Below are 25,075 nucleotides of genomic sequence, written 5' to 3' on the forward strand. Positions count from 1 at the left end.
CCATGCCAGGCGTGGGCCAACCTCACCCATCACAACCTACACTCACCCATGACACCCCCATACTGACATAGACACGCCCCATGGCGTGTACAGGTAGGAGGGAGGTGGGGGAGATAAGCTCATGGTAGGGTAGGCGTGGGTGTGAGACACACGACTGGCCATGATCGGGCGGTAGGAGGAGGAGGAGGAGGAGGAGGAGGAGGAGGAGGAGGAGGAGGAGGAGTGATGATCATAAAGTAAGGAGGAGGGACGGGGTTCCTGGCTCCGTCTGTAGGAGTGAGGATCAGGGAAATGGTTTTTTCCCCCTCTCCTCCCCCACCTCACCTCCGTCCCCATGGAGGACGTGCCCCTTCCTCACTACCAACCTCCTCAGGGGACCACATCCCCTCGCCTCCTGGGACATGGGCTTTACAACATTATGCCACACACACACACACTGACCCCGTTGAGAGGGCCAACCCGCCCCTCTGCGCTCTCTCTCTCTCTCTCTCTCTCTCTCTCTCTCTCTCTCTCTCTCTCTCTCTCTCTCTCTCTCTCTCTCACGCCACTGGCACACGCCGGAAACAGCCTCAACGAGCCACCCGTCCATCGTGATCCCGTCAACTCCATCCCACACACACACACACACACACACACACACGCACACAGAGGAGGCTGACCTCCCCTCTCTATTTCATCCGTCCTCCAGGTGCGAGGTGGTCCCTCCTCCCTCCTCCTCCCCGACACCACTGTAACCCACAGGCCTCGACAGATCCTTCTGCGGTGAGCGCTACGTGCTGGCGCCCAGCGCGGTGGCAGAATTGACCACCAGACGGCAAAGGGAAAAATAACATCGACCTCGCACCTGTCGATGACTGGCTCATTATTTTCCTTTTTTTTCTTCCGGAGGCCAATGGTAGAGAGAAGAGAGAGAGAGAGAGAGAGAGAGAGAGAGAGAGAGAGAGAGAGAGAGAGAGAGAGAGAGAGAGAGAGAGAGAGACGTGGGTGCTCAACAGAGGGCCAAAACCTACACTTTTTGCAGCCGTCGGCGGCGAGAACCATGTGATACACAGGTGCCTTTGAGGGCGGCGGGAGCGGGTAAGGCCGCGCCCGCACAGTACGCGGGGCGTGGGTGGGGCGCGGCACAACACCTATGATGTATATTTTGGATCGTCCGGCTGAGGTACGGCGTCCGGTGTCGTCTGCTGCTGTTCCGGCCCACGCCACACGCCGGAAGGAACCACCCACGCCACCTGCAGGAACCACTCATCTGAACCACCTACGCCACCTGCATGAACCACCCACGCCACCTGCAGGACCCACCCATCTGAACCACCTACGCCACCTGCATGGACCACCCACGCCACCTGCAGGAACCACCCATCTGAACCACCTACGCCACCTGCATGAACCACCCACGCCAACTGCAGGAACCACCCTGGCCACCCACCTAAACCCACCACGCCACCTGCAAGAGCCATCCACCCACGCCACCTACCGGAAACACGGAGGCCTCCTCCAGCCAGGGGAGCCGGCCGGCGGCTCCAGCGTGGTGGCAACAAGCCAGCCAGGCTGTCGCTGAGGGCACCGTGCCAAAGCCTCTCACAAAGTCTGCGCGTTGTCACGCCGGCCACCGAACGCCCGCTCCACCACCACCACCACCGTGATGCACAACCTCCTCCTGGCGGGATGGGGCAGTTACCACGGAAATGAGCGTTTTCCCATGACCTCATGACGTATAAATGGTAAGTTAGGCGTCGTAACGAAGCAATCCAGTGTCGCATAACCATCTCCAGTACGACGGTACGACCACAGTGAGTGAGGAAGGTACGACACTCAGGTGTGAAGGGGAATACGACACTCGAGGACGAACGTAAGACTGTCGAGTATGACCTGCCCTTGACTACGGAGGTACGTCCATCAAGTACGACCCCTGAGCACGGAGGTACGACCCCTGAGCACGGAGGTACGACCCTCAGGTATGACGGGCCGCCTTTCCTCGTGTGATCTGGGACAACGTTGGGATAATTATCCCAAGGCAGTGCGTGGTGTTGCGAGGTTTGGTGGCATGTCGCAACCCAGGTGATACAAGACGTGAAAATAAGTACACACAAGCAGTCTACTCCTGTCACGTAACACTGTTCATTGAATCCAGGCAGCCCAGTCTGTTGTAAATATAACAGTTGTGATGTAACACAACGGGTGAGGTCATAAATTGTCACGTAGTTACATATAACTAATCACAAACCACATTTGAAAAATAAAAAAAAAGGGGGGGGGGCTCTGGATGCGCCTCTCTCTCTCTCTCTCTCTCGTGGCTCTGGTTGAGGACGTCCGTCTCTGAATGAAGTTATTACGACGGTAAAAATACATCACAACCAGCAACAACAACAACCATGTGTTCAGCGCCCTGGCGGAACGCTGACACCAGAACTAAAACAGAACAAGAAGGAGGAGGAGGAGAAGAGACTATGTAATTACTTACGAATTTCTACGATTTCTTTTTCTAAGATAGAAAATGTGAAGCGAATGCCAGCGACCCGCGCTTGTGTGTGTGTGTGTGTGTGTGTGTGTGTGACGCAGGGATAAAAATAACAGGGCCAAGGAGGGGAACTTGACAGCGAGGGACGGAAAAGATTTAGATCCGGACGCTGGTCATGTCTCAACATAATGTGTGTTGGGGAATGGCTCTGCCCCTCGCCTGTCTACAGCCAATCATAAATGGTCGGTGTTGTGGATCCGTCAGGTGATGCGTGGCCATATGCACATCGCCTTGCGTCATGGCTGGCTGGCGTCAAGCGCGTCAACTTCTGTCCCAAAATAAACGATTTATAATAATGATAATAACTGGGTGTTGCGTTGTCATTATGTCATGTTGTAGGGCCGTACCACGGAGCTCAATGGTCGTTATATTGCGCCCAAGGGTCGTTACATTGTGCCCAAGGGTCGCTACATTGTGTCTAATGGTCGTTACATGGTGCCCAAGAGTCGTTACATTGTGCCCAAGGGTCGTTACATTGTTCCCAAGGGTCGTTACACTGTGCATCAAGGGTCGTTCCACAGTGCTGACGGGTCGTCCCGTCGTACTCAGGAGAGGTCGTCCAGTAGCGTCACGGCCCACGCGAAATCCTGATCGGATAACTGATATAAATGAGAGAAGCCGTTGTGAAGCACCAGCGTCTATAAACAACGGGATAAAACGACAATGTACGTGTGAGTTATAAAGCTAATAGTTCAACGTAGGTGGCGGGGAACCAGACTGGTCGACTGTATGCGCGGGCACAGCAACGCAACGCGGGTTCGACCAGACCTGACCAGGAAACGCGCAACACCAGACAGGGTCGGCAAAACAAGGCGCGACCCGACAACACAAGCGCGGAGCAACAACACTCAAGAGGAAGACAACGACAGAGCAACACAAGGCATCACCTGGCAGCGAAGACCCCCGAGCGCTGCTCCCCACCATCACCACACCACCACCACCAGCGTGGCACGGGGGGAACCCAGGAATAGCTGTGGTGGCAACAGCAGCGCCACCACCTCCTCCGCCACACCTGCAGGAGGAGCCGTGCTCGCACACGCGTCCCATCCGCTCCCTGGACACACCACATGCAGGGACATGGTTCCATGTCCTCTACTCCCCAAACTATGAAGGACAGTACCAACGGCCTTCCCTGCGTTTTCTATCACCGTCATGCCTAAAAGCGTTCATCTCATCATCACGTAATCGTATTATTCTGTATAATAACAATCCATGAGCATAATTCCCTACAAACTGTTCTATAATTAATAAATGGATTTACTTTTTTGAGATCTAAGAGTTTTTAATGTCTTGTTTCTCTCACATTAATATCAGAATAAAACAGCAACGTCAAATATTTCCAAGCTACGTTTTCTTTTTTTTCATCTTTAATTCACAAAAAAAGTTCAACACGGAAATTAAGCCCAGTAAAAGCTACCATTTCCTTGTCATTTCTGTTCACATTTCCTGACATCTAAGCTAATTTCTTCTATATTCACAGTCGATTCGCTTTTGTTGCTATGAAACCAATATAGAAAAAAATAATTGATCTACCAGTACACTTACATTTGGCCTGACATACGTACATACATCGTCACATGTTATAATTTACATTCTCTACACATACATGCAAACTGTCCTCCATGACCAGCTAACTTTAAAAGGTCGGATAAAACTTGTTTCAGCGTTTAAAAAGTACGAGAATATAAATGACAGCGAGACAACGAGGGAAACATACAAGTCATAGCTATGAGGTTATTTCTAAGAGGCGTGTCTGCTGCAGCATGAAACACTCAATTCATCATGATGTACAGTCCAATCCAATGTGTAGTGAGGATACCTCGCTACACACCTGATGTCTACACCTAGGCCCTACACACCTGCTATCTGACGCCCTAGGGTGAAATCAAAACACCCAGACACCTCGCCACACCTGCTATCTGACGCCCTTAGGGTGTAGCAAGACACCTAGACACCTCGCCACACCTGGTATCTACACCTAGGCCCTACCCACCTGCCATCTGCCGCATTGGTGTGTATCCAGGACACCTCGCCACATCTGCTAATCTAAGCTACCCCCAGGGTGTACGCCCCTCAGACACCTGCCTCCCTCCTGCCTGCCTGACTCACACCTTGACAGAAATACGACCATTTACTCGTGTGTTGTTGGTTCAGGAGCTGGATGATGGCTGGCTACCATCCGACCAACCCCGCTAGGGAGGTGCATCGCCACGTCTGACCCCGCCACAGCGAACCATCGCCACGTCTGACCCCGCCACGGGGAACCATCGTCTCGTCTAACCCTTTACCAAAAAAAAAAAACTTTACTACGTGTTCCTCGAATTTCCAGACGTCGATGGGGAAACACACACACACACACACACACACACACACACACACACACACACACACACACACACACAGAGCGTCAGCCGGTGTTGTATTAGTCGTGTTACGACGATGGTCCAGTGGCTACGACGACATATACGTCTCGTCTCCCCTCATCTTGCGACCGACCTGCCCGTCACTGCGAGGTTCTTATAAGAAAATTCGCCTCTCGTTTGCTGCCCCTTCCCCTGGATCATCTGCCGTGTGCTCAGCACCAGAGGCGTACGTAACTGCTGACCGACACCAACCACCACCACGTGATTTCGCCCTTTAAAAGCGACCCCCCTCCCCCCATCTTCTCCCCAGGTGTTAACTACGTCCCCCTGGGGAGGTGGTGACCACCTCATCCTGGGGGCGGTAGGAGGTCACCTCTCTTCCCTCCCTCCCCATGGGGTGACCCCATCACCCCTCGGGGGGGAGGCCATCGTGGTAATCCCTAAGGGTGTCCGGTGGGAGCACGTCATCCCCCCAGGCGGTGTGAGGGATGCCTCACTAAGGCCAGGTAATCCCCCAGTAATCCCCAGCTGGGGTCAAAGGAAGATCCCCCAGGCAGGGCGACCGTCTTCACACTATTAATACACCCGCCAACACGAGACACCTACCCCCCCCCCTCCCCTGCAACACCCAGCCTCCAACAACTTAACTGATCAACTACTTGCTAAATCATTTTCCTTTACAGACAGCGAAAATAATTGCGCCTGCATCCGTAGCCAATCAGAACGCGAATATATTGGGCTACATGCTGAGTAAAGGCTCAAAAAAAGATGCGGTCAGGCATCAGACCTTCCCTCCTGTATTACAACTTCTAAAATTGAAGAGGGATGGGCCAGGGACGATTTAAAAGAAATATGGAACCTAGGTGTGCAAATTTATGGCTTGTTATCCCACCTATCAACCAGTTACATTCGTCCACCACTCTGTTAACATACCAATATCTATCCAGTTTACTGAACCCAGATTTCTATCATGCGATGATATTCTTAACACTTTATCGTACGACCTTATTAGACTGTATACCTGTATGAAATCTGGCCATGTGAGAAAGGCTAGTACAAAAGAATACAAACAGGAAATCAGGTTGCATTACTTAAGGGGAAGTAGTGCGGGTGACTGGGAGGTGTACAAGAGAAAGCGTCTCATGGAGAAAAAAAATATATAAGCTTGAAATGGTAGGTGTTAATTTCCTGATTTATGTATGCCCACAGGAGTACTCATACCCAGTCTGTATCATACAAACATACATGTGGGACACATTAAGCTTTATATTGCCGTCATGATGCACATAAATATGGCACTCCACACTGATGAAATGATCATCACACCCCAGGACCAGCCTCCAACGACAGATAACGCTGCGCTGTGCTAGCCACCACCTTCACAATATACATCACCCACACAGAGCTCTGATATAATATAGTTCTCCCTCGTAACACAGTCATGCAACATGTCGATGTATGGAGTAAATGGGTCGTTTACATACCGTAGATGACGCATGGAGAGCACAGCTAACGACGGTTCGGGGTCAATCAGGGGAAAAAGGAGGTGGGGTGTGTAAAGACGACGACGAGAGAGACTTGCAGGTGAGTATGACGCTGTGGGTCACACAGGAGGAGGAGGTGTCGTTCTGAGGAACTGCGAGCGTGTTCAGCCAGGGGTAAGGGCGCTCTCCTCGACAAGGGTGCAGCGTAGACTACGACAAGCGGTCAGTGATCATCCCAGCACGTGAACCCCCACCACCACCTCCTGCTCCTCCTCCCTCCCTCGCGAGGTCATACCTTGAGGGTGGTGGGTGGGTGGGTGATGGGCGGGGGTGTTTTAAAGGCGTGGTCTAGCGACGCGATGAGAGGCAATGTGCGCGGGGAGATGACGTGTCCAGGGCTGGTGATCTGACGGAGGCCCCTCGGGTCACGAACCTGGTCCCCCGGGAACTGTTAGACGCGCGCACACACACACACACACACACGTATGAACTACACACGAGTGCGTGTGTGTGTGTGTGTGTGTGTGTGTGTGTGTGTGTGTGTGTGTGTCACCAACCCCCACCCCCTCTTTTCAAAAGCCCTACCACAGGCTGTCACGAACCATCTCCAGGGGTCATCGAACCGCGTGAACCACTAAACCATCCACCACATTGGTCATGGAACATTACATACATTTTCTCTCACAACCCACAGTTGGCAAGCTCTTCATCGCCATGTAATTCTACTCTCACGACCCACAGCTGGCCCGCTCTTCATCACCATGTAATTCTACCCTCACAACCCACAGTTGGCCAGCTCTTCATCGCCATGTAATTCTACTCCCACAACCCACAGTTGGCCCGCTCTTCATCACCATGTAATACTATAGCTCCACTCACACACCTTCCATCATCAGTCCGTCCTCGCACCAGTCTGCCATCCCATCTCCCATCTCGTAGTGTGAAGACGATGCAGTGTGACAGCAACCGGGTATGACACTGTCAATTAACGAATATGACAATCGGGAGTGACAGCGGCAGGTATGGCACTGTCGCGCCTCCAAGCGTCTGGCACGGAAACCCATTGAGGAGACGTGACCGTTAAGAACGTCCTTCCTCTAATCATACGGTCGCACTCCCGACCTTACGAGCCCCATTGTTCCTCGTTGCTACATGGCCCCTTGTTCCCGAAACACGTCTGCCTGGTTTCAGTTCTCGTCGAAATTCGTGTTTTCTTGTCTTCGATCTGCGATCCAGCCACCAATGACGGTGTCGGGAGAGGGAGGAGGTGTAGCAAGCTTCACCCACTCCCCAGTCCACTCCCTCCTTCGTCTAGACCGGGGAGGTCACCACGAGAGGTCAAACGGGGTCAGGATTCGTGTGGGTATACGACCCGATCACAGCCACAGTGTGTGTGTGTGTGTGTGTGTGTGTGTGTGTGTGTGTGTGTGTGTGTAGGATCCAACACACATCCTACTGGTACCGGAGGCTTCGGCAAGACCCTCCGGCAACAGGATCCGCAAATATCCTACCTACACTACATCCTACAGCACCTGGAGAGGCCCCGCGTGGCACCAACTGCCAGTGCCCTTCGCCCGAAGAAGTGCCACACACACACACACACACACACACACACGGCTCTGGGCTGCGTCCGTGTCCACATCTTACATCACCCACCAACATCCTCAGACCACGCGAAGTCCTTCCACATCTCCCCCTGGAGGACCACATCAAGCCAGGATACAGACGTGAGAGATTGATCGCGGCTCAAAGTCTACACTGGATTAAGTTGGGTTAAAGTTACGGTAAAGTTCTGGGATGGACGGGTGGTCAGCTGACGTTAAGTTACGACGAGTTACGACAGTCAAGTCGTTAGGATTTAAGTTAGATCAGTGATTAAGTCTGCGACAATAGAGTCTCCACCGACAAATCACACAACGCAGACCACAGTTACGTAAATATATCTTGCGACCAACCCACACCCACCGTGAGGCATAGTGAAGGGGGTCCAACTGCGTCAGCACTACCAGGGCGAACCCACCCGACCCCACCCCAGCCCACCCTATGGCCTCTAACACTGTGGTATTCATCTGTTGGCACGGCAGGGACCACGGCCACACCACAGTGCTTTACTTAACAAAGCCCAGATAAACATTATACACAATCCTCACTCACCGCTGCCTAGCATAGCTGTGCCCTTTAACATGGCACATAATATTGTTATAACTATTACTAATGTTATCAATACTAATAATAATACTAACAATAATAATAATAAATACATACATATCCACGTACATACATATACAAGCACATACATATACACGTACATACATATATACGCGTCCAGACCTGTTGCTAACTGACCCCACGACTCCAGGTCCTTGGGGAGGTTGGCGACGTGACCTGACCTTTAACTTGACCCCCCCTCACTCCCTAACACCCAGGCCTTGGGCTTAGGTCAGGCCAGGGTAGCAACAAAAACCGGGTCAACTTGGGGGGGGAGGAGGGAGGGAGGGGGGCTTTAAATGCACATGTACATGTATTCTCTCTCTCTCTCTCTCTCTCTCTCTCTCTCTCTCTCTCTCTCTCTCTCTCTCTCTCTTACATGAGTCGCTACTATGCTTGTCCAATGTGTGGCAATATCCCAGGCCTAACTTGCTCTCTCCCCAGCTCGGTAACGACCAGTTAACTAGTTAGCACCACGACCCTCAAACACCCGTCGTATCTCAGCGCTGCAGTCACGAAGGGACGAGAGGAACCACAAGGGCTCGTTGGAACTACTTGACCTGAATCACCACCACACGAGACAGAAGCAATCGATCGTTAACAAGTGGCCTGAAACAATGGTTCGCCCACAATGATGATGACTCAACCACCGTCCTCTTCCGAGAAGACCTGGGTTGAGGACTCACAAGGAAGCAGGAGCTGGAAGGAGGAGTTGTGGGGTGATTACACACACACACACACACACACACACACACACACACACACACACACACCGTCGTTGGACATGATTCAGGCAAGGGCCCGCCCGGACTCGAATCTTAGAAGCGCCAGTCGGTCCACAGCCAAACCAGCTGTTCATCCTCCCCTCGGGAAAAGTGTGTGTGTGTGTGTGTGTGTGTGTGTGTGTGTGTGTGTGTGTGTGTGTGCTTCAGAACGTATTCTTAAGTCACCAAATCACAGTATCAAACATCAGTGCCATTCCCTATGGAAGGAGGAAGAGACGACTTACCTGTGGCCATGTGGACATATACAGATCTTTATATATAAAAATTCATCACCCCTCACAGCCAACTGAAGCGTAAGGCCGACTGATCAACTGCTTAATTAAGCTCTGAACCCATGATCTACCTGGGTCATTATAGCCATCAACGTTAAAAGCCACCAGTCGTAGTCTTCCATGTTGGCAGCTGTTCAAATATAATTCCAACACCATACACGATCTCAATGCATTTATAAATATGGCCCTTCTACAAAACACCCCATCGCCTTATCTATAATCAGAGGGAAGACAGAAACAAAATCACTCACGGCTGTAAAATCGCAATAAATGATTTTATATAATAAAAACTTAATATCAAATATTACGGCAAAAATCGTATAAGATTAACGACCATAAACTTGTTAAGAAATAATAATAAAAAAAAGCAGTAGGAGAACGAACAGGATTCAAGCGAAAATGAATTATCAGCAGATAAGGGATTTAACACGGGAGAAAAAAACCATGTTTAACATCCTAGTGGAACTGCTACTACGAGTGCCAACAACCGCCATATCTGAAGCCAGAACCATCACTGTCACTCCCCTTATCCGAGCGGCGCTCTAGACGCGGGATAAGAACCCTGACAGGCCCTTTGCACCCATAGATACGGCGGCACACACGAAGTGCACGACGGTACGTCCCTTGAGCACGACGGTGCGACCCCACGACCGCATCCGTGACGACCCATAGATCACAGCGGGTAACGGAGTGGGGGAAACATAAAACAAAATATAGAACATTTGATGGCAACAGCACCGTTTAGCCAATCAGGTAAAGCATGACCACATCTAGCCAATACGAAAACAAAGAACAGGTAATGGCAATATTCACTATCCAGCCAATCACGCACGTCATCTTCAAGTTCAGCCAATAACCGACCATGTCACATGTCGTCACGGCCAGCGCCATCTTCGGTAATATCCAATCACCACAGCCGTACTATAAATCTCAAGAACTCGCGCGCGCAGCAGTAGGCAGATTTAACCAACTTCTTTTTTTAACGCACAATTTCTTATCAATCGTTAAATCCTATTGAGCGTAAAGGTACGCAATCGGTAAGTAAAGGAATGAACGAATGGCTGGGAACCATATTGTTTAAAGAGCGAGTTAAATCCCTCCGTCACGGCTTTTAACTGGCGAACAGCTGCTCTTTGTTTACGTTTTGCTAGGGAACAGCATGGTCCTTTAAAGATCACGTACTTGTCAATATAAAACACGAAAAATACGGGTCTGCGCCATTTTAAGGCTGTTAAACCCAGTCCAACACTTACGAATATATATATATATATATATATATATATATATATATATATATATATATATATATATATATATATATATATAAACAAAAAGCTCCAAGATTTCGCATGTCTTGCAAGCCATTTGCCAGGTAGAGGGACGGGGTGGCTTTACCGTTCTGGTCAAACTTTCCACGTCCCACTGATCAACAGTTCCTTTTGTTTCCTCAGGTGTGTTGGAGTCGGGTGTTGTGTATATACATTTTGTGGTTCATCCTGACGCTGTATCTTTGAACATGGCCTTGAAATACGGAAGAAAACTTGGTGCTACCGTGTTTATTTTTCCAGCTAATATATATATATATATATATATATATATATATATATATATATATATATATATATATATATATATATATATATATATATTGGTAACGGGAGGGAGGGGGTGTTGGAGGGGAATGGATTACCTGGGGAAAGTGGTGCTAAGCTTCACCCATTAGTTCCCATAGGAACATGACCCCTGACCTGACCTCACACATGAGGTCCGTGGCGGGTTGACCGACCCCAAAGTGAGAAGAAGAAGAGTCCTTCTTAGCCATGACTCATCCAGTGGGGGGATAATTCACTGGCGTTATAATCTGGCCCAACGCGAGACCTACGACGCTGGCAGTTATTACAAGAACGAGAGAGAGAGAGAGAGAGAGAGAGAGAGAGAGAGAGAGAGAGAGAGAGAGAGAGAGAGAGAGAGAGAGAGAGAGAGAGAGAGAGACTCCCGAGCCGAATACGACCCCCCCAAATCATCATCCCCAATTAAGAGAACTTATCACACACACACACACACACACACACACACACACACACACACTACACTCACTCCATCCAGATGATAACAGATGATGAGGCGTGCGTGTGTGTGTGTGTGTGTGTGTGTGTGTGTGTGTGTGTGTGTGTGTGTCTGTCGTCGACGCACACCTCATAACTGCCCTAGCTGTTTATCCTCACACTTGCCTCCCACGTCTAAGTATTTACTAATAAACTGCGACTTCAATATACGACCCACCTCATAAACCGTCGCTGACTGGAGGATGTGATGATGCAAACCGCAGGTCTAAACTGTACTTGGGTACGAGAACTTACGATGAGGGGGAGGGGGAGACTAGCGCGTAGTGCTCACCCGTTGGGAAGTTGGCTTCAAGAGAGACGGGTCGTGTGAGTTGGGGGGGGGGGGGGGGGGGTTGTCGCGCTAAGTGTGTGTGTGTGTGTGTGTGTGTGTGTGTGTGTGTGTGTGTGTGTGTGTGTAAAGATGGAGGTGATGCGTTTGTGGATCTATGCCAGAAGCGTGGGTGTGGGAGAAAGGTAATACAGCAACGTGGGCCAAGGAGGGGAACTTAACAGCCTATTATTGAACGGCTGGCTCGCTGAGACGCCGCCTATTACTGGCCCTATCGATACCCAGACGGTGGGGAGCAGTACCTCCTCGGGGGAGAGAGAGAGAGAGAGAGAGAGAGAGAGAGAGAGAGAGAGAGAGAGAGAGAGAGAGAGAGAGAGAGAGAGAGAGAGAAGAGGTCGGGAAAGAAAGGCATTGCATGACTTGGTGAAGTATTGCCAGCTGCTAAGACGATTATTCCCACACCAGAATCATTATATACACACACACACACACTCTCACTCACCCACTTACTCACCCTCATTACTCATTACTTCAAACACACACACACACACACACACACACACACACACCCCACCTTGCACTGTGATAACAAAATTAAGTCGTCTCCACTCACACCTGGATGATAAGATCAGCATCACGTTACAAGGGAAGGTCGGCCCACTTAAGCTTAGCTCCTTTGATGACTCTATTAGCTCTGTGGCCCTCTGGCGGCAGCACGGGCCACGGGGTACTGACGGACTGTTGCTCTCGGAGGGGCCATGTCTCATCGTGTGGCCCTTCTGGTGGCCACAGCAGGTCCAGCGCCCGTGGCGACAGCGAGAGGCAGCAGGGGTGAGAGGGGAATTATAGATAGGGATGCGAGAGGTCTGACCCTCGGGAGGAAGGCACCCGTTGTCTGGCCTCTCACTTCTTGATCACACCCACACCTCTACTCTCACTGGTTGATGAGAGTGCCCCGTCACCTCCCTCTCACCGGTCGATAGCGACGACATCCCTACTCTCTCACTGGTCGATAAGGCTGACACATCTCTACCCTCTCTGTGGCTGACGGAAGCGACGCGACGCCCCTGCTCCACCACCCTTGTTTCTACCACACTCCGGTCGAGGCCGAGTCAGATAACCCACGTCACGGACCATCAGGTCTCCTGCTATCTCATCTACCCATGTAGAGAGATCTCCCCCTCACTGGTCGACAGTAGCAACACGTGTCTCCCCCCCCCCCTCACTGGTCGATAATACCAACACGTCTACCCCTCAATGGTCGATATGGTCGACACGTCCCCCTAACACTCAGCTGTGATTCAACGGGCAAACATCCTGCCCAAACTTGACTCATATCTCGAGAACATGAAGTCCCCCCCATCCCCCAACCCTAGGGGACCAGTGGTATCTCATGCTGCCCCAGGGCACGACACAGGCCTTGTGTATATACCCCAGGGCATGACAGACATTGCTCCTTTACTCCAGGGCATGACAGACACTGCTACTTTACCCCAGGGCATGACAGACATTGCTCATTTACCCCAGGGCATGACAGAGACTTTGTTTACCAGACCTAGATAGTATGTAAACAATGACGTGCATATCCATGTACACAGGACACAACACCCCACCACCACAAGGTGCCCCAAAACACCCCTAAGCAATCTCCTCCAATGAGAAGCTCAATACGCCCCAGACAGCCCCAGTTCAAGGGGCCGGGGCGCCCATGAAGCGGCGGAGAAAACACACAACAGCTCGGAATACTGAGGGAGGAAGTTTGTCCAGCTATCTCCCCCATCGATCCTTTCACCTCCCACCTCCCCTCCTTCAAGGTGCCATGGGAGAGCCGCATGCATCCTCCCCACACATCGCCGCCTGGCACCCAACTAACCTTCCCCAGACCACAGAGTCTGAAGTGCCACAGAACACTAGAGGGAGTGCTGGGCCAGCCAGCCCTGCCTCTACATAATGCAACACAGATTATTCCAAACTCCCACCAGACACAGAAAGTGCAGTAGCTTACCTCTACAGAACAAGGGAAGTGAGTGACATAGAAGACGAAAAAGTAACAAAGAAAAAGAGAACATATAGAATGAAAGATGAATTTTAGACAGTAATATGGATGACGCAGACGGCGGTGTATGGAGGTGTGAAAGGTACATATCTGTAGGAGGAGGAGGAGGAGGAGGAGGAGGAGGAGGAGGAAGAGGTGGTGGTAGCCAGGTAGGGTGGAGGGCCATATTGACAGAGGGAGGTCGGGTTCCGTCCGGGAGCCTGTGGGTAATGACCCGTTCAGTGTCAACACTACCCCCCCCAGACCCAACCCTGTAACTACACCTTAACACGGCCTACACACCCTCCAACCTGAGCTCTCGCTACACACATACACACACACACTAGCCTAAGCTAGGTAACTGTGTATACTGATCTCTTTGTCCCGTACGGGGAGGGAGTTTCACACTGGTGGGACCCTGCCGCTTGAACAATCACCTCTACCATACATCCATTCATGTATGACGTCTACATCAACCATGTGTTCAGCCACTGTGTTCCCTTCATCCACCTGTGTGTGTGTGTGTGTTAGGGCCACGGCCAGGGTATAAGGCGGCATCCACTACAGTATAAGGCTCAGGAGACTCACTAATACCCATAAGACTGCGACCGGGAGAGCATCCCAGCGCTTTCAGACCAAGAGCCTGATAGCCACACACACACAACGACGTGTTGCCAAACCCACCAGCATTTCTCAAGACGTTGGAGCCATGTTATATAGCAGGAGGTCCACACAGTCTTGCTGCAAGACGTGGCTCTTCTGACGTGGCTGTCAACACGGGAACGCTCGTGTGCGCAAACCCGGCAAAATGACATGTTTGATGACCATTAACTTTACTCTGATTTGACCATTAACTTTACTCTGATTTGACCATTAACTTTACTCTGATTTGACCATTAACTTTACTCTGATTTGACCATTAACTTTCCCCAGATTTGACGATAAAGTTTCCTCAGATTTAACCGTAGCATTTCCTCAGATTCAACCATAACCGTTTCCCAGATTTCAACTGTCATTCTCGTCAATAAATCTGTGGGGAAAAAGTATATTGAACTGTTTATCCTCGTGCAGAAATATGGCAGAAACTATGTCCTATGGCCACAAACCTTTTTTTTTTTTTCACGTTGCACCCGTCTAAAGACGAGAGAGAGAGAGAGAGAGAGAGAGAGAGAGAGAGAGAGAGAGAGAGAGAGAGAGAGAGAGAGAGAGAGAGAGAGAGTGTTGGTGTGAAAGTATAAACAAACCCGACCATGATATCAGATCCTCTGAACGATATGCATAAGCAATGTTTCATAACACATCAAAGAATGTCTCATACATCTGTACAGATCAACACAAGGAGTAGTGTCAATACAGCGAGAGCATATATTTTTTGTTCCTTCCTTGACCTCCTCCCCTTAACACACTCCGTGACCTACTCTCCCCCCTAGCAATGACCCACTTTCCCCCCCTCCTAAAAATATCACCTATTCCCCCCACCCACTATGGAAACCGGAGGACCCATACCACTCTGGTTTGGCAGGTGTGTTACCCTTCCCCTCCGCCCCACAGTGCTGGGTCTGGGACCTTACCCTACCTTGCGTGTGTCTCACGATGGTATGGGATGTCTTCTGTCCCCCGACCACAACTGGGTCTGGGACCCTATACCTTACGATGGTCTGGGAGGTCTTCTATCCCCGCCCCACAGCTGGGTCTAACACCTCAATTATACCCCACGATGGCATGGGAGGTCTTCTATCCCCCCACAGCTGGGTCTAACACCTCAATTATACCCCACGATGGTCTGGGAGGTCTTCTATCCCCCTACAGCTGGGTCTAAGGCCTTACTTATATCCCACAATGGTCTGGGAGGTCTTCTATCCTCCTTCCCACTCCACAGCTGGGGTCTGAGGGGAACTGCTATGCGACCCGAGCTGAGACAGGAGACCTGGCACCCTAGTTTCAAAAATAAATCGAACTCAAGGACGAACCGACGCTGCTAGAAACGAAATGGGCATAGTTCCCGTCTGTCTGTGTGTGTGTGTGTGTAGGTCGCCTCCTCCAAACCCCTGACGACCGATGCTGGCGAACACCATCACCAGCCAACGCCTCACACTGACACAAGCGGTCCTGAGTGCTGACCGAACGACAACCACCATCACCACCTCGAGGGGAGCTGACGACCCAGGCGGGAGCGCTCACAACCCACGCTCACATATGGCTCTACCTCCTCCTCCTCCTTCAAGGATCCGCTTCTCTCTCTCTCTCTCTCTCTCTCTCTCTCTCTCTCTCTCTCTCTCTCTCTCTCTCTCTCTCTCTCTCTCTCTGCCAAGGACCCCAAACATTCCACTCCTCCACGTCCTCCTTCTTCACCCCCCACCACCACCACGCCCCAACCTCCCGCCCTTCATATACGCCACCACAGCATCCACACCTCAGATCCTGAGCCACCACGAACAGCCTCCTGGAACACAGGACGGACGCCCTGCCCCCCACAACCAGCAGGCAACCCGGCCTCTAACGAAGAAAATCAAATACTTTGAGAAACTTTGAAAAAAATAATAATAATACCTTCACAGAAGAAGATCCTCCCAGGTAAAATTCCACCTCGACGAAGAGAGTTACATAATTCGTCTAACTGTTCAATAATTCCCAGTTATGTAACACTTGTCATTACCGGCCTCACAACACTACAGTTTCAAGGACATCAATACTCAAGTAGGACACGTATCTTGACCCTTATGTATGTAGGGGCGACTCTCCTTGACCTTATATACGTAAGGGTGACTCTCCTTGACCTTATATACGTAAGAGTGACTCTCCTTGACCTTATATACGTAAGGGCGACTCTCCTTGACCTTATATACGTAAGGGTGACTCTCCTTGACCTTATATACGTAAGGATGACTCTCCTTGACCTTATATACGTAAGGGTGACTCTCCTTGACCTTATATACGTAAGGGTGACTCTCCTTGACCTTATATACGTATGGGTGACTCTCCTTGACCTTATATATGTAAGGGTGACTCTCCTTGCCCTTACATACGTAAGGGCAACTATCCTTGACCTTATTTATATATCCAGGGGCGACTCTCCTTGACCTGTGGACGACGCAGAGTCTTACGTGTGGATGGGGGACCTTCCCGCCAGAAATCTTGGTCGAGTTAATTATATCGTCGAGTTCTGCCTCACTACCAGTCCGTCCGTCTGCTCCCTACCCCTTCCCCTCCCACCTGGGGCACGACGGTACGGCCCCTGGGGTAAGACGGTACGACACCTGGGGCACGACGGTACGGCCCCTGGGGTACGACGGTACGCCATCTGGGGCACGACGGTACGGCCCCTTGAGCACGGCAGTACGATTCCTGAGTACGACGGTACGCTTGAGTACGACGGTACGACCCTCGGAGCACGATGGTAGGTCCCATTCAACGCACGATGGTCCGGCGCGTGTGACCTGACCCTTGAGAATCAGGTCAGAGGAATGACCCGCGGGTCGTACCGTCGCACCCAGCGGTCGTACCGTCGCGCTCAGGAATCGTACCCACTCATCGTACCGTTGCGTTCGAAGGCGATGGGAGGGGAGGGGGGGTAATTAAACCCTCCCCCTTACCGTGATAAATTGGACAACATATGACACAGGACCTTGGCACAGTTCCCTGCCTACACACACACACACACACACACACACACACACACACACACACACACACACACACACACACACCTCCTATATCAATGTCTGTGATAACACAATCTTCACACTCGAAGTCACACACCTATGCAACGAGCACCTAACCCATTCCTCCACCTATGCAACGAGCACCTAACCCATTCCTCCACCTATGCAACGAGCACCTAACCCATTCCTCCACCTATGCAACGAGCACCTAACCCATTCCTCCACCTATGCAACGAGCACCTAACCCATTCCTCCACCTATGCAACGAACACCTAACCCATTCCTCCACCTATGCAACGAGCACCTAACCCATTCCTCCACCTATGCAACGAGCACCTATCCCATTCCTCCACCTATGCAACGAGCACCTAACCCATTCCTCCACCTATGCAACGAGCACCTATCCCATTCCTCCACCTATGCAACGAGCACCTATCCCATTCCTCCACCCATGCAACGAGCAGAACACTCTGGGGGAAGTAAGATCCCCAAGCAATAGCCGTCTGTATAGCAGCCAGGCCGGGTTCGTCTGTGACGTCACACAGACGTTAAAGCTGAAGCCATGACGACCCCCCCTCCTCCTCCCCCTGGTTCAACCACACCCTGGGACACAGGCGGCGTCTGAACCTTGTCTGTTATTCTGCCGTCGGTCTGTCTGTGTCTGCTTGGCTGTGCAAGCTGGGGTAAGGGAAGGAAGGAAGGTCAATACAATAAGGCGTCTGTGGTGAAAGAGGTCAATATAACAAGTCGTCTGTGGTGAAAGAGGTCAATACAATAAGGCGTCTTGGTTAAGGTCACAATGAGAGGGACTGAACGTGCCTGTCCTTCCTCAAGTTACCTTACTCTGCCCAAAAGGTCAAGGACGAAGGGGTTGGATGTGATTAATTCCCACTTCGATGTTGAAAAACTTCCAAGTCTCTCTCTCTCTCTCTCTCTCTCTCTCTCTCTCTCTCTCTCTCTCTCTCTCTCTCTCTCTCTCTCTCTCTCTCACGGTTAAACTCAAGCAGTGACCACAGTCCCTTGCGATGTGGTTTCTGTGTGTGTATATATATACATGTGTTGGGCGGTGTGCACCACAGTGTCTATCTTCGCGTGGTTGAGGGAGAAGCCAGAGGAAGAGTTAACTTAATGGATGCTTCCTGCAACCAAGAAGTTAAGCAACCCCGGACAATACCAGCTCGGTGTGTCGTCTGAGGCCAGGAGGAGGAGGAAGAGGAGGAGGAGGAGGAGGAGGAGGAGGAGGAGGAGGAGGAGGAGGAGGAGGAAGAAGAAGAAGAGGTGGAGGAGGGGAGAACTCTTACAGAAGACATACCTTTCCTGAATTCCTTAAGTATACGACTCTGCGACCCTTGATCATGACGGAACGACCCTTGATCATGACGGAACGACCCTTGAGCACGACGTTACGATCCTTGAGCACGATGCAACGACCCTTGAGCACAACGCAACGACCCTTGAGCACGACAGCAACGACCCTTGAGTAAGACAGCTCAACGGTACGACCCTTGGATATTGAAGGCCTGGCCTTGGACCTGCTTTGACGCCGTCCTCTCACATTTCACTATATAAAGACCAGATAAATCTGGCTCTGAGTTTCCTCTGGGACGGAATTCTTTCCTAAACAACGCCAAGAAATCTAGTGGGGGAAAAACGTATTTTCTCCCGAGTCTGGGGCGTTTTTATGGCATTTTTAAAAAGTATTTAAGAGGAACTTTGAAGTTTCCGACGCTGCGTGGTCGCGCACAACTTCCCTCGCTGTAAATCTAGCTTAGCGTTGCTGGCGCACATCCTCCACTTATCATCCTGTTGAGGGCGATAAGGCAGGGCCGGCACCACCACCACCACAGGTTCCACAGGAGTGTTCCTCCGAGGGAAGGGTCCTGGCATCCGACGGAGGACGCCAAGAACGGAACACAACGGAACACAAGGACGGGGCGCCACGACGACGCACACGGATCCCCAGGATTGTCTCAACACACCAGCGACCGACGACGCGTGCCAGAGACCATCCTTGCTGGCGATCAACGAGGAATCCACACACTCACGTCCTGGTAAGGCAGGTAACGTGGGGAGGATTAACAAGTTTAAAAGGACTGCTGGGCCCTTCAGCTCCACTCCTCTGTTTACGACGGCTCAGGGATGAAGGAGAGAAAGAGAAAGAGAGACACACACACAGCGACTCATACAACAGCCACAGACATCACACAGGATGCTCAAGGTTTTCGAGGATATCAGCAAATCTTCGTCTTAAACACACAGACACACACACACACACACACATGGTTACAGCTTAAGTGAAGGTTACGCAACAGGAAGATCTGAAGGAGGCAGGCCTGGGGCGCGTGGAGGGCACGAGGAACACACACACACACACACACACACAAGGGTGGCAGGGTGGACCCATGCAATGTTACTGGCACGGGTTGTGTGTATGACAACAGACCCAGAGTGTGTGTGTGTGTGTGTGTGTGTGTGTGTGTGTGTGTGTGTGTGTGTGTGTGTGTGTACACTGTAAGGAGGAGGAGCGGGACACAGCCAGCTGGGGTAGCACAGGTGCCAAGGGAGATTAGCATCATTTGCCTCCCACAGGAACATCTGCACCTGCGGGAGGAGGGAGGAATGACGTTCCTCCCCCAGCGGGAGACCGGGCGAAGACACACACACACACACACACACACACACACACACACACACACACACACACACACACACATAAAAAAATAAACGCCCCCGGGTTAAAAGACGAGAGACAGGATGAGAGATGAGAATCAAGAGAGAGAATGAGGAAGAAACCCAAAGTGGAGAGAGAGAGAGAGAGAGAGAGAGAGAGAGAGAGAGAGAGAGAGAGAGAGAGAGAGAGAGAGAGAGAGAGAGAGAGAGAGAGCGCAGAGTATGTGAGTGTGGCGGGGATGGGAGGGAGGGAGGGAGGGGGTGTCCGGCTGGGAGAGTGGTGGTGGTGGCAGGGCACGTCTGCTGGCGACCAAGCTAAAGGCAATAAGCCAGCCATCAGAGCACCAGGCAGGCTAACACACACACACACACACACACACACACACACACACACACACACACACACACCGTCACGTAAACAAATCGAATCCGTCAGCGTGCTAATGGTTGACGTAATGCCAAGTGTAGGAGGCCAACCCTCACCAGCACCAGCAGGAGGGCGGCCTGCGACGCACGGGGCTGTCAGTGGCAAGCCTCCCTCACTCACTCCCTCCTACTACACCACTGTGGTTCCCTCCCTCCATCTACACCACTGTGGTTCCCGCCCTCCCACTACACCACTGGGGATGACGCGGTTCCTCCCACTGCCCTGTGGTGACTAGCTACGTCCACCATCCCCCACCAGGCTGGCTGTGCCACACACACACACACTGTCTCTACCCACACACACCATGAGATTACTCCAGGCCACCATGGTGGGTAATGACGAGGGGTGAGGACTGTGTGCCAAACCACGTCCTCCCGACGTGGGGGTCACAGGGTCGTCCTCCATCTCCTCAACAAACACGTCGCCCTCCCTGCTCCCCACCACCACCACATGCATACCGAAACAAACATGTGGGTTACAACATACTTTCATCACCAGCCTCTCCAACACCCGCCCCAACCCAACATACACCCACCCCGCTCCTCCCTCACTCCTTCCTCCAGCACTGGCTGCCACTAGTCAACCCCACCATCGCCACCACTAACCCCCAACACCACCACCACCAAAAGAGGGCCAACTGCTGCCTCCCACCCACCTCCCACCTCACCAGCAGCAGGGTCTGCCTCAACACTGGGGGAACACCTGGTCAACCTCAGCAAGAGGAGGCCAGGTGAAGGCCAGAGTAGTGTACACCCAGGTAACCTCTCCTCCAGGACGCTGGAATAATGTCCTAGACCACTGGTATATCGTCCAGGACACAGATATACCGTCCTAGACCACTGGTATATCGTCCAGGACACAGATATACCGTCCTAGACCACTGGTATATTGTCCAGGACACAGATATACCGTCCTAGAACACTGGTATATCGTCCAGGACACAGATATACCGTCCTAGACCACTGGTATATCGTCCAGGACACAGATATACCGTCCTAGACCACTGGTATATCGTCCAGGACACAGATATACCGTCCTAGACCACTGGCATATCGTCCAGGATAGTGGTGCCACTAGCCACCTAGATTAAAGTTATTGGCACCAATATTTCTGCTCAGGGCCACAACCCACACACACACACACACAGCCCAGCCCCGTGTGAGGAGTCTGTGTTTGTAAGCTTGTGTTGTAGTGCCTGGTGATATCATGCGTCACCACGCCAGCGACCATTCTCCTCAGAGCACACACACACACACTCCATAAACATTGGCTCTGTGAGTACAGGCCGGTGAGAGAGTACACAGACGACTGAGAACACGCGATGAGTACACTAGACAGCTGAGTAGTGAGAATGGTGAAAACAAAGCCAGCATACTACTACTACTACTACTACTACTACTACTACTACTACTACTACTACCATACTACTACTAGTGGTGGTGCTGCTACTGTCATGCAACGAGCGTCGTTAGAAGGGGTTTATTGTGAATGTCAGATGAGAAGCAGATTGAGTGTGGTCAACCTCAAAATATCGTGAGGGGAACACCAGAGTGTGAGGGGACGGTAAGGGGACTCCAGAGTGTGAGGGGAAAACCAGAGTGTGAGAGGGAATACCAGAGTGTGAGGGGAATTCCAGGGTGTGAGGGGGACCCCAGGGTGTGAGGGGAACCCCAGAGTGTGAGGGGAATTCCACGGTGTGAGGGGAACCCCACGGTGTGAGGGAGCCCTAGGGTGTGAGGGAAACCCCAGAGTGTGAGGGGGAACACTAGAGTGTGATAGAAACCCCCAGAGTGTGAGGGGGACCCCAGAGTGTGAGGGGGACCCCAGAGTGTGAGGGGGACCCCAGAGTATGAGAAGAGCCCCCAGAGTGTGAGGGGGACCCCAGAGTGTGAGGGGGACCCCAGAGTGTGAGGGGGACCCCAGACTGTGAGGGGGACCCCAGAGTGTGAGAAGAGCCCCCAGAGTATGAGAAGAGCCCCCAGAGTGTGAGAAGAGCCCCCAGAGTGTGAGAAGAGCCCCCAGAGTGTGGGGGAGGGAGGGAGGCAGGTGGTGGCAGAGTTGGAGAGTGCCAAGCGGGTCAGATCTCCCGCCTGGCACCCCGGCCACAACGACCTAACCCTCCACAACTGACACGCTATCTCCACCCTTATCACCCCCTGCTTCAGGGGTGCTGAACAACCCCCATCCCCCCTACAGCCCCCTTTCGGCCCCGAGGATCACGACGGACCTGTTTTCTTTAGCTCTCTGGTTCCTGGTTCCCACGGGGGGAGGGGGGAGGATACCACCGTGGGGGAGGGGGGAGTGTGGGGGGAGGTGGGGAGGATACGGTCGTGGGGGAGTGTGTGGGGAGGATACGGTCGTGGGGGAGTGTGTGGGGAGGATACGGTCGTGGGGGAGTGTGTGGGGAGGATACGGTCGTGGGGGAGTGTGTGGGGAGGATACGGTCGTGGCATTCTGAGCCGGGCCGGACGGAAGAAGGGGGAAATGATCACGCCCGTTGACGACCCGGTGTCAGGGTCTACCCCTGGGGGGAGAGACCCCCCCCGAGGGCCAGCCTTCCCCCCACCAGGCCGACATCAAGGGCACCAAGGTCACCCCCAGCGGACTTTAAGGGTCACCAGATAAGGACGTAAGGAGGAAACACGTCAAGGGGTGATACGAGAAGGCCTCCCTCTCCTCTCCCCAAAAACGGCATGTTGACTCGGCCTTATCTCCCAGGGACCCTATGTCATCACCCCAGCACACACACCCTCCCTGCGGGGGTCTATGAGGATGTAAATCATTTACAGTCACCAGGACCGAGTCAGGCAGGGACTGGGGTGGGGGGAAGTGGGGGGGGGGGGGAGGGTGGTCTTTGGTATATGAACTAAGGTCCCGAGAGAGAGAGAGAGAGAGAGAGAGAGAGAGAGAGAGAGAGAGAGAGAGAGAGAGAGAGAGAGAGAGGACTCCCGCCACCAGCAGGAAGGGGTCGACAACGTCTCGACCATAACAAACGAAAATAAAGCTTCGAGACACATGTTGCATGTAGCACCCTATTGCCCCCGACGCTGGCTGGCTTCGGCGTCGGCCTAGAATGGCGTGCGTGAGGCGAGGCGGGCACCGAGCTCTGTGGTGCCCGAGTCTTGCCCAGGCACCAGCTCGTCGTACCCTGTGGTGGGGACACCCTCACCAACCCCGGGGGGGACAGGTAGATGAGGACCAGCTTCCCCAGCTTGGGCGTGTCACCTGGTGAGGACCAGCTTCCCCAGCTTGAGCGTGTCACCTGGTGAGGACCAGCTTCCCCAGCTTGAGCGTGTCACCTGGTGAGGACCAGCTTCCCCAGCTTGAGCGTGTCACCTGGTGTGGACCAGCTTCCCCAGCTTGAGCGTGTCACCTGGTGAGGACCAGCTTCCCCAGCTTGAGCGTGTCACCTGGTGAGGACCAGCTTCCCCAGCTTGGGCGTGTCACCTGGTGAGGACCAGCTTCCCCAGCTTGGGCGTGTCACCTGGTGAGGACCAGCTTCCCCAGCTTGGGCGTGTCACCTGGTGAGGACCAGCTTCCCCAGCTTGGGCGTGTCACCTGGTGAGGACCAGCTTCCCCAGCTTGAGCGTGTCACCTGGTGAGGACCAGCTTCCCCAGCTTGGGCGTGTCACCTGGTGAGGACCAGCTTCCCCAGCTTGGGCGTGTCACCTGGTGAGGACCAGCTTCCCCAGCTTGGGCGTGTCACCTGGTGAGGACCAGCTTCCCCAGCTTGGGCGTGTCACCTGGTGAGGACCAGCTTCCCCAGCTTGGGCGTGTCACCTGGTGAGGACCAGCTTCCCCAGCTTGGGCGTGTCACCTGGTGAGGACCAGCTTCCCCAGCTTGGGCGTGTCACCTGGTGAGGACCAGCTTCCCCAGCTTGGGCGTGTCACCTGGTGAGGACCAGCTTCCCCAGCTTGGGCGTGTCACCTGGTGAGGACCAGCTTCCCCAGCTTGGGCGTGTCACCTGGTGAGGACCAGCTTCCCCAGCTTGAGCGTGTCACCTGGTGGGTGGGGTGGGAAGGGTGGTGTGCCAGTCTCCCCAGTTGGGGCGCAGCTTCAGAAGGTGTCTAGCTGGGCGTTGGGGTGTTAGCGAGAGGGAAGTGGGGGGGTATCTTGGGGTGTTGAGGGCATGGGGGGCAGAGGATAGGAAGGGAGGAAGGAGGGGGAGGAAGCGGGGTCCTGGGCCAACAGCTGGTTGCAGGCACACATGTCCCAGATGGTGACGGTCGGAGGAGGTGGAAAATGAGTGAAGA

The 25,075-nt window shown here is 52.6% G+C and overlaps 1 protein-coding gene across 9 annotated transcripts in view; it reads right to left on the reverse strand.

Moving 5' to 3' along the window:
* LOC139748322 (uncharacterized) overlaps positions 1-25,075 on the reverse strand; it is a 66,139-nt gene that overhangs the window by 31,988 nt on the left and 9,076 nt on the right. For 3 of the 9 annotated variants that reach the window (XM_071661349.1, XM_071661348.1, XM_071661347.1), the window contains exon 1: positions 1,011-1,264. The exons of 4 other annotated variants lie outside the window; for them this stretch is intronic. In XM_071661349.1, coding sequence (XP_071517450.1) covers positions 1,011-1,249 — 239 coding nt within the window. In that variant the 5' untranslated portion in view covers positions 1,250-1,264. Of the gene's footprint in view, positions 1-1,010; positions 1,265-6,368; positions 6,568-25,075 lie in introns of those variants that run through there. 2 more of the 9 variants (XM_071661360.1, XM_071661357.1) reach the window with 1 other exon arrangement.

Source organism: Panulirus ornatus, chromosome 73 (assembly GCF_036320965.1).
Source record: "Panulirus ornatus isolate Po-2019 chromosome 73, ASM3632096v1, whole genome shotgun sequence".
Classification (NCBI taxonomy): Eukaryota; Metazoa; Arthropoda; class Malacostraca; order Decapoda; family Palinuridae; genus Panulirus; species Panulirus ornatus.